This window comes from Vigna umbellata, chromosome 1 (genome assembly GCF_029865625.1).
Source record: "Vigna umbellata cultivar VRB3 chromosome 1, Vumbellata_1.0, whole genome shotgun sequence".
Lineage (NCBI taxonomy): Eukaryota > Viridiplantae > Streptophyta > Magnoliopsida > Fabales > Fabaceae > Vigna > Vigna umbellata.
This window is the reverse complement of record NC_142165.1, coordinates 17,770,895-17,787,694: the sequence shown is the minus strand read 5'-3', so window position 1 is coordinate 17,787,694 and position 16,800 is coordinate 17,770,895. Positions and strand designations below refer to the sequence as shown.

Sequence of the window (16,800 nt, the reverse complement as noted above, 5' to 3'; positions counted from 1 at the left end):
TAATTAAAAACAATTATTTAATTCAATTAAAGGTTTTTACATTTAGAAAATAAAATTGAAATACATTTTTGAGGAAGAATATCATTTTTTGCCTTTAATAGAAAAAATTCACTGAGACATAAAAAAAATTGCAGGTTGTCAATTGGAAAATTCTAATTTATATCCATATATAAAGAAATCTATATTGACATTTATTAAGAAAATTCTTAAAAATATAAATAAAGAAAACATGTTTATAACAATAAAAAGGCCAAGTGCACATAAACTAAAAAATAATTCTTCCAATGTTGGTCCAGAAAATTATAACTAATTGAAAAATGATTCTGGATTTAGAAAAACTTATGTCAAATGAAAATAACTTCAATTCTCATAAGTTGATTTTTTCTTATCAACTTAAAAACACGAATAATTTTAACAAAAAAAAAAAAATGGTTAATGTTAAATGAGAAATGGCTCTGACATCAACTATCAAATAATTTTGATAATGTCGACCAAAAAGTAAAATATTATTTCATAAAAAGTAACATTGAAATTATAATAGTTAAACTTCAACCAAATCAACAATATCTCAATTCTAATAATATGACAGCCCTTTCATCAAAATCTCAATGAGTTTGAAAAAAATATATATGAAAATTTGAAAATATAAATATTTTCGTATCCTTATTATTTTTAAGTAAATTTTTAAAATTTCTAATTAAAAAAACTAATTATTCTTATCAAATTCTAAATTTTTAACTTCCTTTATATTATTTTACCTAAATTGCATATTTGGGTATAAAATATTTCAATTTTTTTAATATTAATTATCTTATTAGACTTCTCATTCCACGTAAAATTATCTATCTAAATAGACTAATAATTTAAAGGATAGATTGAAATGTGTTACTTGTCAGTTAAAAATTATAGTTTTATACTAAAAAAATAAAGAGATTGAACTATAGTATTTACTAATTAAAAAAACTATATTTTTATATTAAAAAGTTGAACTGAACCTTTGCAGGGTATTAAAAGATATCTTTCTAAACTAAAACTATCAACATTTTTTTTTCAGCTTAAGAATTTAAACTAAACTATTCGACCACAATCAAAATTAAGTATTAAAAGACAATACTTATCAGCTTAAGAATTTAGTCCTAATAATGTTAAAGATACTTTAAAAAATATTAATTACACATTTAATACGATTAACTTAATTAATAAACCTTCTTTTTATCGTACCAAAAAAATTAACAAACTTTTGTAGAATATTTTCTCAGATTATATGATGAGTTTATTAAACTTAAGTCACATTGGTTAATTATTTTTCCACTTCAAATAAGTAACGTGAAAGAAACAAAGCTACTACTTGTTATATACTAAAAAAAATCAAGTTTTCAATCGAAAGTATATAACATTGTAAGGACATAAAAAATATATTAGAATTGATAGATGTTTTAAATTAATGAAACTATATTATTTTAATGTTAAAAGTTTGATAATATGAATAAAAATTTATAAATATGTCTCATTGTCTAAAACTAAAACTGTCAAAATAGGTTAGAACCCGCGGATCAACCGGCTCATCATGGGTTCGGGTCAGGTTGGGTTTGAAAAAAATGACATTTTTTTTATACGGGTCGATTTTTAACCCAGTTCACTTAGAACTCGGCTCACCTAGGTTAAACCTGTGGTGAGCCGAGTTGACTCACCAACCCACCTAGTTTAATTTAATTATTTATTATTTTGTGTTTTAATATTATTAGTTAATACTTTTTTTTATTATATTGTAAATGAGAATAAAGAAAAAAATGTTTCAAGAGAGCAAAATATTATTAATTTATCCATTCAAGTCTTTAATCTTACAAAAAGATACATGATACAAAAATTATCAATATTGTAAACTTATTTATTCGTCTTTTTAGGTTTGCTTTTAGATTATATTTGAGTTGTATGTTAATTTTTTATTTTTGAATTCTCTTTAGAGTTTAACATCATTTTAAAGAGAAATTATTTAAATTTGAATTACAAAAAATTGTAATTTTTTTAAGATTAAAAAAACAACTTGTAATTTTTTTAAGATTAATAAAAAAACTTGTAATTAGGGGAGTCATTGAGCCAATCCGTTTATCCCACCAACTGTGGTAGGTCAGGTCGGGTTCAAATTTTGTTGGCTCGCTAATAAATGAGTTGAGTTGAATTGGCTCACTAAGTCACCAACCCATGGTGGGTTGGGTTGGGTTGGGCGTGATGACCCATTTTCACAACACTATTTAAAACACGTCTTATTTCTTTAGAACTCTTTCTCTATATTTTCTCCTTCTCTTTAAGTTTTCTAACTCCTGAGTGATCTCTTTGACGATCAAAAAGTATTTAGGTGATTACAATAATAATATTTTAAACTTCATCTCATCAGTTTTTTAGAAAGAGTAAGTTAGTTTTTACTCTTTTTCTTGAACTGAGATTCTTCCAGGCATGCGATAATATTTTCTGTTGCATGCATATTCCTAGAGTTATTGAGTGTTCTTTGTTGATCATTGGTCCTACTGGTTTACTTTGATCAAAATTCTAGATCAAAATTCTAGATCTATAGGTACAAATAGAATTATTTGAGTTGAGGCAGAGGTAGTTTGCTTTCTAGAACTGTTTGAGCTTTCCAACCAAGTAAGGAAAGTTAAAAATTAGTTTAATTTAGTGTTAAGAAGTATGAATGTATGTTAGATAAGTTGTGAGGTTAATGTTTGGTTGAATCTGTTATCAATTGAGATGATTGAATGATGTTGGTGCAATGATGAGTGAACATTGTCTATTGAAGCATAATGATATGTATGATTGGGAATTAGTACTTGCTTGCACCTTTAATGTTTTTGTTTGAAGTTTAACGAGGTACAAAATTGTAGAATTTAAAGTAGTAAAAAAGGAATGTGGTATGCTAGTTTTGGTCTTAAGAGAGGGGTTTTGATAGGTAAAACTTTGAATGAATGGTTGGATGAGTAAATCTAATGCTTAGTGTTTGTTGTTGGACCATTTAAGACTTGTTTAGCTAATTAGTTCACTGAAATCTAGTTGGTATCAAATGGTTTAGATGCACTTTTAATATATGTATGTTTAAAAGGCTATATAGATTTTGTAATAGAGTTATTAATGTCTTGCAAATGGAAATGATAAAAGTGTATTCGGTTTAATTATGTAGTGAAGGGGATTCCATGAGGAAAACCTTTGTGTTGTGTTTCTGTTATGTATTATTGTAGGAACTTTGAAATAGAGGAATGTCCGACTCTAATGACTATCCAATCTCAAGTAGAAACAAGTGGTTATGTTGTGAAGAGTAGAAGAAAATCTTTTGCCTCAAGTCAGTTTGACTATGGGTGTTTGACAGACTAACTTTGTATGGTAGTTTGGATGATATGTTGTTTCACCCCATTTGTGCAGGTCCTCCAATAGTTCGACACTAATACATATATCTAAATAGTCAAGTCTAGAGTTTATATATATATAAACTCTAGATATTGAAATTATGATGTTTATGATTTGAATTAATGATATGTTTGATTCTTTTAAAATTACTTACCTTGTTGTTTATGTTTTGTTTAATCATTCTCCTTGATAAGAATCACTTGGTTGGTAACAAAGGAAGATGTTTTAGTTGAACGGGTGATGGGTGCGAAAAATATTGATATGTAGATAGTTAGAATATTATTAGTTTGAATTATGATATTTTGATGGATCTTTAGTTCATGTTTAATTAATATTTGAAATAAAATATTTTGTATATAAAGTTTAAATTATGATTATATTTTTAGATATCTATAATAATATTTTATATGTTTTTTTAATTATCTAATCATGTTTATTAAATATATGATAATTTGATAATAGTATTAAAATTATAAATTTGGAATGTTACATATATCACTTCAGTTAAGCATTCGCTTTATTAATCTTAGCATTATATTAATATTTTTTGGGTACAATTATTAATTTTATACAACAGTGTGAAATCTACATATTCAAAACAAATAACTCATTTTACAAATATAAAAAAGCAAAGAACTTTCACTATTACTTTTAGGTTCTGATTTCAAAATTCTAAAAAATATAATAAAAATTTTCATACTAATAAAATAATTATGAAATCTCCTAGCTGTATTATTTTGCATTTCTGTATCACAATAAATATAAATATCTAAACTAGTTAAAGTAATGATATAAATGGAAAAAAAAATAACGCTGCTCAACTTTAACGGCGGGCATATGAATAAAATAATCTTGTAAAAATTTGAAATTAAAATTTTTGAAAGTTTTTTATTTTCTTGTCTAAGCACGTGTGTTCTACGAACTGTGAGTAAAGAACTAAAAACAAACGATTTTATTCGAACTTCCTTTGAAATTAGATTGGCAATACCGGTCAACATATATAATTAACATTAATTATTAATCATTAACCATTAATTAATAAAATTCTCAGACTTAATTAAGTGAATATGCCTTGATACGGCAACGTAGCGCAAAGCGCTACGCAATGTCGCAGAACAAGCGGCATTATCCGTACGTATGACACGTGTTGAACCATCATTGGCTATTTCTCGACTCCGTCATGCCCAGGCCGCAGCAGATTCCTCCCCAAGGTCAAAATAAAGTGAAAACCAGGAAGTCTGTGACCAGGTGCTTCGCAGCCGCACGACGCATGATGGTTGAACCACTCATGAGCCACTGATATGAGGCTGCTGCGACTAATGATACCATCACCCGGCTCCACCGTGGGCAAATGAAATGGCGTCGTCACAGCCAATCAAGAGGCGCCATGTCCCACACGCACAGTCACCGGCGGGAGAGTGGCAAAGCTTGCATAACACGATTCTCGTTCTCACTACAAAACCACACTCGCTCTCTTTTTCTTCGTTCTTTCTCCCATTTCCTAAATCCTCCTTAAACCCTAACACTCTCAATCTCAATCTCATGATTAATGGAAGACCGAGCGCAAGATGCACTATTCCCTGGTTGCCGGTTCTACCCGTCCGAAGAGGTTCTACTCGGCTACTACTTAACCAAGAAGAACGAGAACCGGGAGCAGAGGTTCAACGGTTCTGATTTGATCAAGGAACTGAACCTGTACGATCATGACCCCTTCGAATTACCGGACGCTGCGTGCTTCCCGTACGGTTACCGAGGGAGGAAGAAGCATTGGTTCTGTTACACCGTTAAAGAGACCAAAAGCCCAAGCAGAAAGGTCAAAAGCGGGTTCTGGCTCCGGAAGGGAAGGGTTCGAGATATTCGCGATAACGGTGGGATTGGGAACGCTGTTTTAGGCACCAGGTCCCGTTTCGTTTTCTACGTTGGGAATTCGCTGAAAAAAGCTACCAGAACGGATTGGATTTTGTACGAGTACGCATTGGTTGACCAAATTCTGGTACGGTTTCACGATTAATTCAAATCACACCATTTCTTGAAATAGTTAGTTTGCTTTTGGAAGAGCAATTGAAAACTGATTTTAATGCAATTAGATTTATTTTAGCTGATTTTATTCTTGCATTTACTTAAAAATAAATCTAGTATTGGAAGTTACTTAAATTATTTTAGCTGTATAAATTAGAACATGTAACAAATTTCTTAATTTAACAAGTTAAATCAAGTTATGTCAGGAGATAAAATACCACCTTACTGAACAACACTCTGCGCTCATCTTGAAAAGAAGAGAAAAGCAAGAACAGCGGATGCGCAGTAGAGCTCTTCAAAAAGAAGAGCTCTGATACCATCTCAACGTTTCTTGATTGTGTCTGCATGGTCTTGGCACACTCCATATGCATGGTGTTGTTCGCTTCAGTGTAAACAATAGGAGACATAAAGGAAAGAAACAGAACAGAGAAAACCAAGAGCATGAAAGGGAAAAACATGTATTATTGAACTGAAAAGAGAGTATTGTCTTAACGTACGAAAGGGGAGGAAAAGGGATATCTATATCTATATATATATATATATCTATATATATATATATATATATATATATATATATATATATATATATATATATATATATATATATATATATATATATATATATATATATAGGAGAGTGTTGTCTGATTGATTGATTATACTGATACTTCAACGTGATTGTGATCATCTAAGGTGAGTCCAAACAAGCCATTGATTAATGTAACGAATTTGATTTTTGCGTGTGCAGTCTTCGTTTGTGCTTTGTCGTGTGGTGAATAAGCCTCATCATAAGAATAGTCCATCTGAAATTGGTCGCAGTTGTTGTGCTGAAGAGAGTGCAGCTGTGGTGGTGCGACACATCGGTGTTCAACATGATGGATGTGTTGGAGGTGATGACGTTTGTGATGATGGATTTGTTAATAGAGAGATTGAGGCCGCTGAGAATCCAATTAGGCGTGGTGGTGAACAAGATCATGCTGCAACTGTTTCAGTTGCTCAGGGAAGTCAGCCGGTGAGAAATTAACACTGATTTGTTAAATAATACCTTAGTAAGAAATTATTGTTTTTGCTTATTTATGCTTCATTTTTGTTACCATGCATCTAAGAAAGTAAATTTAGTGGCTTATGAGGTGAGGTTTGACTTATATACTATAATTTGATAATATGTGAGATTTTCAACATATTCTTTCATGTCCAGAACTAAGTATGGGACTAGATATTTGTGGGTGACAGATAGTGTTCTCATAGCGAGTGACATGATAGTTCTCAACAAACTTTGCTAAAGTAGACTTTAATACAATCTTAGAAAGTGCATTTAAGTGTACTTCAACTTTCCAAACTGACTTATAAGATAAGGTTTGGATCCATATATATAGTATAAGTTTTTTCTTTTTTTAGTTGATGTAGGATCTCCAGTAATGCAACACTGTGTATGACTTACTACTAGGAAGGCTTTTTGTGTTGGTAGTTTTTGTTTGTAGAGCTAGATAGTTTCACTGGATTCCTTCGAATTATTTTTGTTTCGTCGGAGTTGTCAGTCGCGAACATCAGCAGTTGCCTGAAAAGTGCAGTCAGAATTAGGGCTATTAGCATAGGGAGTCACTCAAAAAATTTGTTGCAACTACTATTTTTAAAAGAAAAACTGAAAATTTTCAACTCATTCATGTGATGGTTCTTTTCAGATGGCATTTGCATCCATATTTTACTATTAATAGAACTTTTTCTATTAGAGGTAACATCTTAAGTTTTTAATTTTTGTCACAGCATGTCGCTAAAACTACAAATAGGTCACTATGCTCTTGGATATTCGAAATACATACGTGTATTTTGTTTCATTTATGTCTTCGTAAAAGTTGAGCTGTCTACTCTTCTAAAGGTGGAGAACACATGTAATGATGGTTAACAAAAAGCTCTGCATGTGTCAATTGATAGTTACGCTATTACTTTAAACTTGTCCTATTTTTTTATTCATTCGTTCAATTTTAGCATATTCTCCCTTGTACCTTTTCTTTCTATTTATAGTGGAGAATTTTGTTTTTCAAATTATTAAATTCTTTTGGTTGCTGCTGTGGTAATCAGGTTCAGGAAAGGCTTTCTGGACTTCCCTGTGACGGTGCATTGTACATTGAAGCTGTGATACCTCAGCAACACATGCTTTCCATTCTAGAGGAGGATTTCATAGAATTGAATGATATTGTATGAATTGGTTGGTTGTAAGAGATAATGTGAATTCTAATCCAGCTATCAGGAGTATTTGTCACCTGAAACAATTGTATTCAGAATGGATAACTGCCTCAGCTAAAGGAGAGAGATTTATAATATTGAGTAGCTGTTGTTCCACTCAAATGAAGATACATACCGTCAGATGGGTTGGGACGAATGTCATGGATTATGATCTCTTCGCATGTTAAGGTAGTTACTTTAGATCTTTGTATGTTAAACTCTTGAGCCCTACTTGAGGAAATATTCAGCGGATCTTCTTTGTTTTGGGCATGCAGATTTTTTTCCTCTGCCTACTGAATGGCAATTGGCTCCAGAGCGATAGAGTTAGAGTTAGATATTGGTATTGGTAATTGGAATATGCAATTTACACTAATATGCCATGAGCAACTTCACCGTACTTCATGCTTTCATTCCTTGAATGAACGACCTGTTCATATTTAAATTATATTTCATTCCTGGGACCATCAGAATTTACTATCTACACCTTAGTAGCAGGGCCTATTCGTATCTGTCTGTGGTACTTTATTTTTCCTATCTTGTTCAAGAGGTAAATCGGATGAACTCCAAATTGTAAGTGTTACAGCATAACCATAGTTATATGATTTGCCTTAACCTTCTATTTACTTCTGTGTTTAAGCTGACTAATTTTATGATTTTCAGGGTCTTTATGTCTTGATAAATTTCTCTATAAAGACTCAGAGGAGAAAAAACATAAGAAGTAAAATAAGCTTTTCTATAAAGCTAAAAGTAGTTTATGCATTAATTGAAAAAACAGCTATTATAGAAGTTAATATGAGAAAAGTTTTATAAATTAGCTTCTATATTAGCCAATTTTAGCTTACGAAGAAACCTATTTCATTTTTTTTTCTTCTTTTGTAAGTGTTTGTAGAGACTTTATTCAAATTGGTACGATGCAATCTGGTACTATGCCATATATATCGTGGTTTTTGTCAACTGGATCTGTGTAGTTTCTGTATATAACAATGCTGCTTGTGCCTTTTTGTGTGGGTATGCCACTAGTGGTATCAATTTATGTTTGTCTATTTGGGGGAGGATTTGCTCTTGTTTACTGCATTTTCATGTGTATTTTATGTGACAGGTTTCATTTCATCGCTACTTGTGTGGTATAACTTCTGTTTTGAAATCCAGTTGTATTGTATTCCCTTCTTTTGGCTAAAAGTTTGAGCTTGGCACTTAAAAGGCATTTGAATCGGTTTAAATTGTACTTGATTGCTATGTGATAGGAAAAAGTTCCAAAAACTAGGAATCAATGATCATTTATCTATTGAATGTTGTTTTCTGCTTTGTCTATGACATTATTGTGTGCTAGATCAATGCACGTTCAGTGAATTTAATATGGTCCCCGTTAAAAATCATGACTCTTTTTAGTGGGTCTGACATAAAATTTATCCAATAGTAAAGAAGACTCTATATTGTAAATGTAAAGAGTGTGCTGTTCGCAGCATCGATATAGGAACAGTGTAGTTTGTATTTGTTGTGTTTTATGTGCATTTAATATACTGACAATTGGAAGTTCATAGTAGTTGGTTTGTGATCTGCTGTGTGATATGCTTTAACTTCAAGTCTCATACAAAGATTTCAGAAAGTTCATGGTTCCTGAGACCCGTTTCTCCGTAAATATGATGTTATTTAAACATCTAAACATATATATCTTTGAGCTTCAGTAAAGATGTCAAAAAAATTGGGCATACTTTGAATGTTGGACCAAAGAATTATATTTTTGCAGCAGTTATTCTTTCTTTTACCCAAAGCATGGGCGTTGCGTGCGCCTGCCAAGTTTGGCACCACCTATGCAGAAATAACTTTTTTTGGGTGGGTCGACTCAGTTCCAAAAAAAATATCATTGTTTGAACAGATTGATGAGCTTATTTCGTGAATACTGCCAATGATAGCCTGATCCGTGACCCAGTGGATCAGTTCTAGTATTTTACTTGTGCATGAGTTGAAATGCAAGGTTGTGTAGGGTTGTATTGTAGTACCCCTTCCCCCAAAACAAAAAATAATAATTTTCGTACAAGAACGCACTAGGAAAAGCTTATATAGATTGCCTGAAATTTTTGGTTAGAAATTCAATTGCTTTTATCCCATGCTTAGGAGTGATTAAAGTAACATATATTTGTTTATTTAGCTTGAGTCGCGTCTTGTTTGTGTTTCCCAAGAAAGCCAACAAATAAGGGTGGTTGCCTTGTATTTTCAGGTACTTACTTAAACCCGTCTTGTAGTTTTAGTCAAGAAAATTAGCTGGCCTCCCAACTCAATTTTTGGGATCATCCTCCCATGTCATTTTCCTCCTACTTCAGATGTTGTTTCGAGGCAATGCCGTTTGATGTTAAAATTATCAACTATAATCAGTCGCAATTTACAAAAGTTGTTGTAAAAATAAGAATAAAAAAAGCATCTTTAAAAGTAGGGTCTTCTATTTTTTTCTTAGAATAATATTTTTTAATATATTTATTTAGTCTTATTATAATTTTTTTTTTAAAAAAGGACAGGTAAAGGGGTGCCTCTTTCCCTAATCTAACTTCTTTTAACAAAATAAAAATAAAAATGGAAAACTTTAAAGTTATGTCAAGTCTTAAAGACTTGGAGCAAATAAGTTAGTCTTTAGCCTTTATCTCAAAAATTAGGTTAGACTCGTATGTTGCATGGTGATGTTTGTTTAGGGTCAATTCCACTTTATAATACACATTTCACACATTTAAATCCTTGTGTCTGTGGGTTTAAATAGTCGAGCTAAGTTAAATTTAGTATATTCTAATACATATTTTAATAAAACGTGATTCAGTTAGATATTTCATTTTTTTAATGAGCACTCACAGTCAACCTTGATTAGCTTAGTCAGAAATAGCTTATCACAATGATTCACCCTTCGTTTATCTGTCTCATTTTTCCTCTCTTACAACAATTATTTACGATTGTCTTGCAAGGGTTGAAAAACTATTTTTGTCCAAAAATTATTTTCAAAGTATAATTTGACCTTTAACCGTGGAAAGGTATTTTGGTATTTTAGAATAAATTAACCACTATTTTATGAATTATTTTTAGCATATGAGCTCTAATTACAGTAAGGTAACGATTTCAATTAAAAGGTAGTAGTAAAAGTATTACAACGAAGTTGATAATATTCTGGTGGTTAAAAAATTTATATTATGGTCAATATAAATGAAATACTATTTAAATAGCATATAGGACGTACATTGTTGGGTGTAGTGGTTGTAAGTGGTTCAAAAGTTTTATAGTATAATGTTAAATATTTTTAACAAAATTTGGTACAATAATGGCAGAAGTGTAATTTGTGAACGCATACAGATTAACCTAATAATCTTTTTCGTCAAAACGTTGGAATAATATATATATATTATAAAAATTATTAAATACCAATTAATTTTAAAGACAAAAAATAATTAATTATTATAATAATTAATTTAGATATCAATTTATAAATTGAAAATTAATATATTTTGTTTCTTATTTACATTTGTGGTGTTGGTGTTAATGGATAACAGAGTCCGTTTGGTTGACCCTTGAATTAATGTTTAATAATATTTTTTTTATGTAGTATGATTTTCATCTCTCAAAAATTTTGGTTTAAGTTTGGTTTACAAAATTCAAAATGTATTAAAAATTCACATTGTATATGATTTTTTTTTATAAAACTTATAATTTTAATTATACTTTCTGTAAAACAAAATAACCTGTTTTAATCCATATAAAATTTAAAGTTTGATTTTTAATATAATATTAATTTATTTTTAATATAAATGATTTTAACACTCTAACAAACTACATTGCATAATAGTTTAAATTTTCAACAATTTAAGAAATGATCTAAAAAATATTTAGGAGTAAAAGTGGATTCGTAAGGGAAATTTGAATAGTTTATCATCAAAATGTTGAATTTGTAAATATAAAATTCAATTATTTGAGTTTTATTTTATAGGCATCATTATTTATTTAAAATTGTTTTATTTTCTTTATCTAATTTCTCTCTAGGTTTATAAACAATTTGTTCATCTCTTTTGAGTATTAGAATCCACCATAAGGATATTGAAGTAGAGTAGAACAATTTTTTTACTAAAATTTTCATAAGTTCATTTTTATCTTTTTGGATGTTTTACATGTATATATTATGAGTTGTATGCATGTGATTTAATAAGACTCAAGATGAATTTCTATTTGTTTAAGATTGTTAGAATGTATTCAAAACATTTATCTGAGTTCTCTAGATACAAGTATTGTATCAGGTGAGAGTAGAAGTTCTTGGAACTCTTTTAGAGTCAATAAGCTTTGTTCAGGTAAGAAAAACTAGCTTATTTTCTACTAGTGTTATAAGTTAGATGATTTGTTTCTAAGAGCAATGTGGTTCACAACTAATTTGAGTTGTTTGGAGTGTATTTTTATGACTGTGTTGGTTTGTGAATGCTAAAATGAGATGTTTTTTAATTAAATGTTTTAATTAGATTGAGAAGTAAACTAAGTCAAATATATTATTTTAGTTAATGTGGTTTGGTGAGGATAACATTTTAGAACTAAATGTATATGTTGTATATGAGAAAGTAGTAAAAATATTGAGTTTGAGCCAATATGATAAACTAATGTATTTGTATTTGTGAAACTTTCTAAATTATGCAAACTCATTAGGTGATTCATCCACTTGTAGAGTGAACTTTGTGTTTTTAAAATCTAGAGAACTCATGTCACTTTACTTATTGGACAAGTAAGAACTCGTTGGACGAACTTTTTGAATAAAACTCATAGGATTTTGATGGTTAAACGAAATTAGTTTTCTGAAAAACATGAAGAGCTCAATATGTCTTGGTCTCGCGAAGCAAATTTCATTGATACAAATTTCTAGTGCTTGCTTGCCAGGTGAGTCAAATCCTTTACTGAACAAAATTCATTATATATATATATATATATATATATATATATATATATATATATATATATATATATATATACACACACACACGAATGAATTCTTAAACTCAATTTTCACTTTCATTTGGTATTAAACATTATCTACAAATAAACACATAAAAGTGTGAAATAGTAATGAAAAAAATTAAGATATGGCAACATGCAAATATTTAACATTGAAGTTAGTGAATAAGAAAACAAACTAATAACAAGTAAAGTTGTTCTTGTGAGGTTGAGTACATCCTTTGAAGACTCTTCAAACTCCTTCTAACAAAGACTCCTTACTCTTCAAATTGTGATGTTCTAGGTCCATGTCTCTTAAAGACCGATGAGGTGTACCTATAGAAGATACTCTAACGTTCAAGTTATTCGGGTGTGTCAAATAGCAGTTAATACTATAATAATGAACTTAAATTATTTACCTTGATGGTTGTGCTATTTGTAGGATAATTATGACGCTTGTGGGCCCTCACCTATATAGGTCTGTGTGAGCCTAGTGGTCCATTTACCTCATGAGCTAGTTGTTTGATCCAAATTATGCTAATTTGCATAGTAATACGTCATTAGCTTTGTTAGTCTAAAAGGTAGTTAGATAGACCAACTTATGTCCATGTAGTTTGGTCATACATCTTGGTTGTGACCGAGTAGAAACAGTCAGGCATTGTTCTTACAAGGTCGGCTTATGACCAGGTAGAAGTAGTTAGATAGGCCATTTTGCAATCGGGTATAATCAACCAGAGAAGCCAACTTGCGACCGGATGGAATAAGTCAAACTAGCTAGCTTTTGGCAACCACTCAAACAGATCGACTTGTTGCTGGGTGGAATCAGTAAAATAGGTTGGCTTGTGGCTACATGAAATTAGTTAGGCAGTCCAACTCGTGGTTAAGTAGATCTCCATTACCTTCAAGAGGCAACAAATGATACTAGTAGGAGGCACGCAGTCTTCGACAAGCGAAACCTAATTATCAACAAGTGACACTCAGTCCTGGTTCACAACATATATAGTCCTTAGTAAGCAGCATGTGACACTCAGCAAGCAACATGTAACCTTGGACAAGTAGTATTTGGCCCTCGGCATGCAACATATGACTCTCAACAGGCATAGCATAACCTTTGATAGATAACACTGAACCCTCAACATGTGGCACAGAGAGTGTGTTTTGCACTAAGTTATTCTAAAAAGATATCAACGTTGATAAAATCTAAGGATCAACTATATACAATATAAAAGTAAATTTCTTTAACGATATTATTTAAACTCTTTAATTAATAATATGGTACAATTATAATTAATTTCACTATTAAAGATTCAGTAAAATATAGTTGAACTAGATACCTTATATCATAATTAAGATTTAAAATAATTGTCTAGCCATTGAAAAAATATATATAATTGTTGAAATCTAGTATGCATTTATTTATCGTGTGCATTTTGTCAATAAATTAAAAGACATAAAATACATGTTCTATAAAATAAACATTTTTACTTTAAAATACAAAATATTTTTTAATAAAGATATATATTGTTAATTCCTCAAGTAATCCACATTCTTGATTCATAACCTAAAACATGTCTAACAAAATTTTGTCCAACACACAAAACTATACAAATCACTTTGATTTTATTTGCAGCAAAAGTTTAAAGACAGTATAAAAACGTTAAAATATGGTGCAAAATGTTCAATCTAATTTATCAATAATAGTATAAAATTCTTGACCAAATTAATATAAAATAGAGATTCTATTTAATGAATATATAAGTTTTGTCTATATAAGATCAACTTTTTCATTTTTATTTAGGTAAAATTTATAGTAACACTTTACATATTGAGATGGTTTATTTTTCTCTTACAAGAATATTTATATCTTATACTTCATTACATTCTTTTATAACACCACCTTCTCTATATTAAATTGAAAACACATGTAATATTGTAACATAGTTTTGTATTTTTGAGTATAATGGTATAGGGCCATAAAAGTAATACGTATAGGAGTAGTATGTATATCTAGAATTATGTGGGTGGCTCAACATCTTGAATTCATCACCTAACCCTTTGTCTCAACTTTGATCCTTCTTTTGTTGTTTAGTGTCACTTTTAATAATTCATGTGCACACATTAAGGTCAAACTTCTCGTTACTGCTGCATCCGCAATTACTCTCTCTCTCTCTCTAATTTCTACAGAAACCCTAATTTTGGATGCTGAATTTTGGTTCATGTCTTTGAAATTTTGTTTTGTTGTTTTGTTGGGAGTCTGTGGCTGATACTCCCATCAATTATTGGTGCAAGAATGCTTTCTCAAATAAACTTTATAGTGCTGTGAGCTGTCCAATGCTTTCATTTACATGTGGATCTTCCACATTTCATTGGTGGTTTTAGATTATGAATATGATTAAATTACATATAAATAAGTGAAAATATATATTATCATATGATTTCTGAAGTTAAGTTAAATTTAAATGTGGTGTATGAGATTAGGTTCGATTTTAAAGTTAATTTCTTGAAATAGTATTACAAATTATCCTGATAGGATTTGTTTATTTATTGTGTTACATGTTATTAAAACTGTACATAAAACTTTTAGTTTCACCGATGGAAACATCTGGTTCTTGATGTAATGATGACGTGTCAAGATTATTTGTTTAATGATATATATATATATATATATATATATATATATATATATATATATATATATATATATATATATATATATATATATATATATATATATATATATATATGGGGTTTGCTAACGCGCGTACGCCTGTTTTTCAATTGGTACATTTTAGCAATGTGTACCGGATTTTAGTAGACAAAAATACCCTTATATATCATGGATTCTAAGTTTTAAGGTTAAGGGTATTTTAATAATTTTCATTCTGAAACCCCCCAAACCCTTACTCACCTCTCTCATTCCTTTCAATCCTTTCTCTTTCATCTCTCTCACTCCAACCTTTTCTCTGTCATGTAGCCCCAATTGAAAAAATCAGAAACACTTGTCTTTAAACAATTTGTCTTTCTAAAGAGTTGAGTGATTGACATATTTACCTTGAGGCAAAGGTTCATTCAAGATCTCTTCAATTTCATCATCTTCACTAATTTCTCTAATTTCATCATCTGCATATGTTGAAACATCATCTCTAAAAAAACCCTCCAGGCCAATTACCAATTGCTTGTGAAAATTAGATAAAATTAGATAAGACAAAAATTATAAAATAAAAACTTATTATAAAATCATTTTTTGTAAGAAATTGTTTAACAACAAGTATTTCTGATTTTTTTTTTCCAGGTCAATTACCAATTCCTTTATGCTTGTGAAAATTGGATAAAATTAGATAAGACAAAAATTATAAGATCAAAACTCATTATAAAATCATTTTTTTATAAGATTGTTTAACGGCAAGTGTTTCTGATTTTTTCAATTTGAGCTACAGTAGGGATGACAGAGAAAAGATTGGAGTGAGAAAGATGAAAGAGAAAGGGTTGAGAGGAATGACAGAGGTGAGTAAGGGTTTGGGGGGTTTCCTTTTTTTTTTTTAAGTTTTGAGAATGAAAATTATTAAAATACCCTTAACCTTAAAACTTAGAATCCATGATATATAAGGGTATTTTTGTCTACTAAAATCCGGTACACATTGCTAAAATGTACCAACTGAAAAACAGGCGTACGCGCGTTAGCAAACCCATATATATATATATATATATATATATATCATAGTTTACCTTGAGTTATAAATATCTATTTTTATATTTTTAGATACTTTTCATTTCAAATGTCGGACATTGAATTTGTTACAATAATATTTTAATATTTTTATTAGTTTTTTATTATATTTTTTATAGTGTCTTAATTATATATATAAATACAAAAAAAAATATTGTTTACAAAGAAAAGTAAGATTCGCTAAACTTAATATATTTTTATCGATAGCAATTTAAAAGAAAACATAGGAATTTGTTAATATCATTTTTTTTCTGTATATTCTAAATAATTCAAACATAATCAAAAATAATTATTTTCTCTAGTTAAAAATTAATTTAGTCATTCTATTAAACCATCAATTTGATATCTCTATACTTAAAAACTTATTAAACGACCCTTTTAGAGTAAAACGATATCAATTTGATTTTCATCATTGATACCTATTACACATTCTTAATTTAGTTCATGTACATACATAATAAAAGAGATTGTTGATAAAATTATGAAATAAA

At 29.7% G+C, this 16,800-nt stretch overlaps 1 protein-coding gene across 2 annotated transcripts; it reads left to right on the top strand.

The window, feature by feature from the left end:
• The first annotated feature begins 4,627 nt into the window (after positions 1-4,627).
• Positions 4,628-8,261, top strand: LOC124832819 (NAC domain-containing protein 35-like). 2 transcript variants are annotated; one of them, XR_015782200.1, is made up of 4 exons: positions 4,628-5,389; positions 6,164-6,427; positions 7,495-7,827; positions 7,914-8,261. XR_015782200.1 is itself a non-coding variant. In XM_088098793.1 (3 exons), the coding sequence occupies exons 1-3, from the start codon at positions 4,946-4,948 to the stop codon at positions 7,615-7,617; spliced, it is 831 nt and encodes a 276-aa protein (XP_087954919.1). In that variant the 5' UTR covers positions 4,628-4,945; the 3' UTR covers positions 7,618-8,261. The 2 variants fall into 2 exon arrangements, 1 of the variants encoding a protein (XP_087954919.1); XM_088098793.1 differs by having other exon boundaries at positions 7,495-8,261.
• Positions 8,262-16,800: the final 8,539 nt, after the last annotated feature.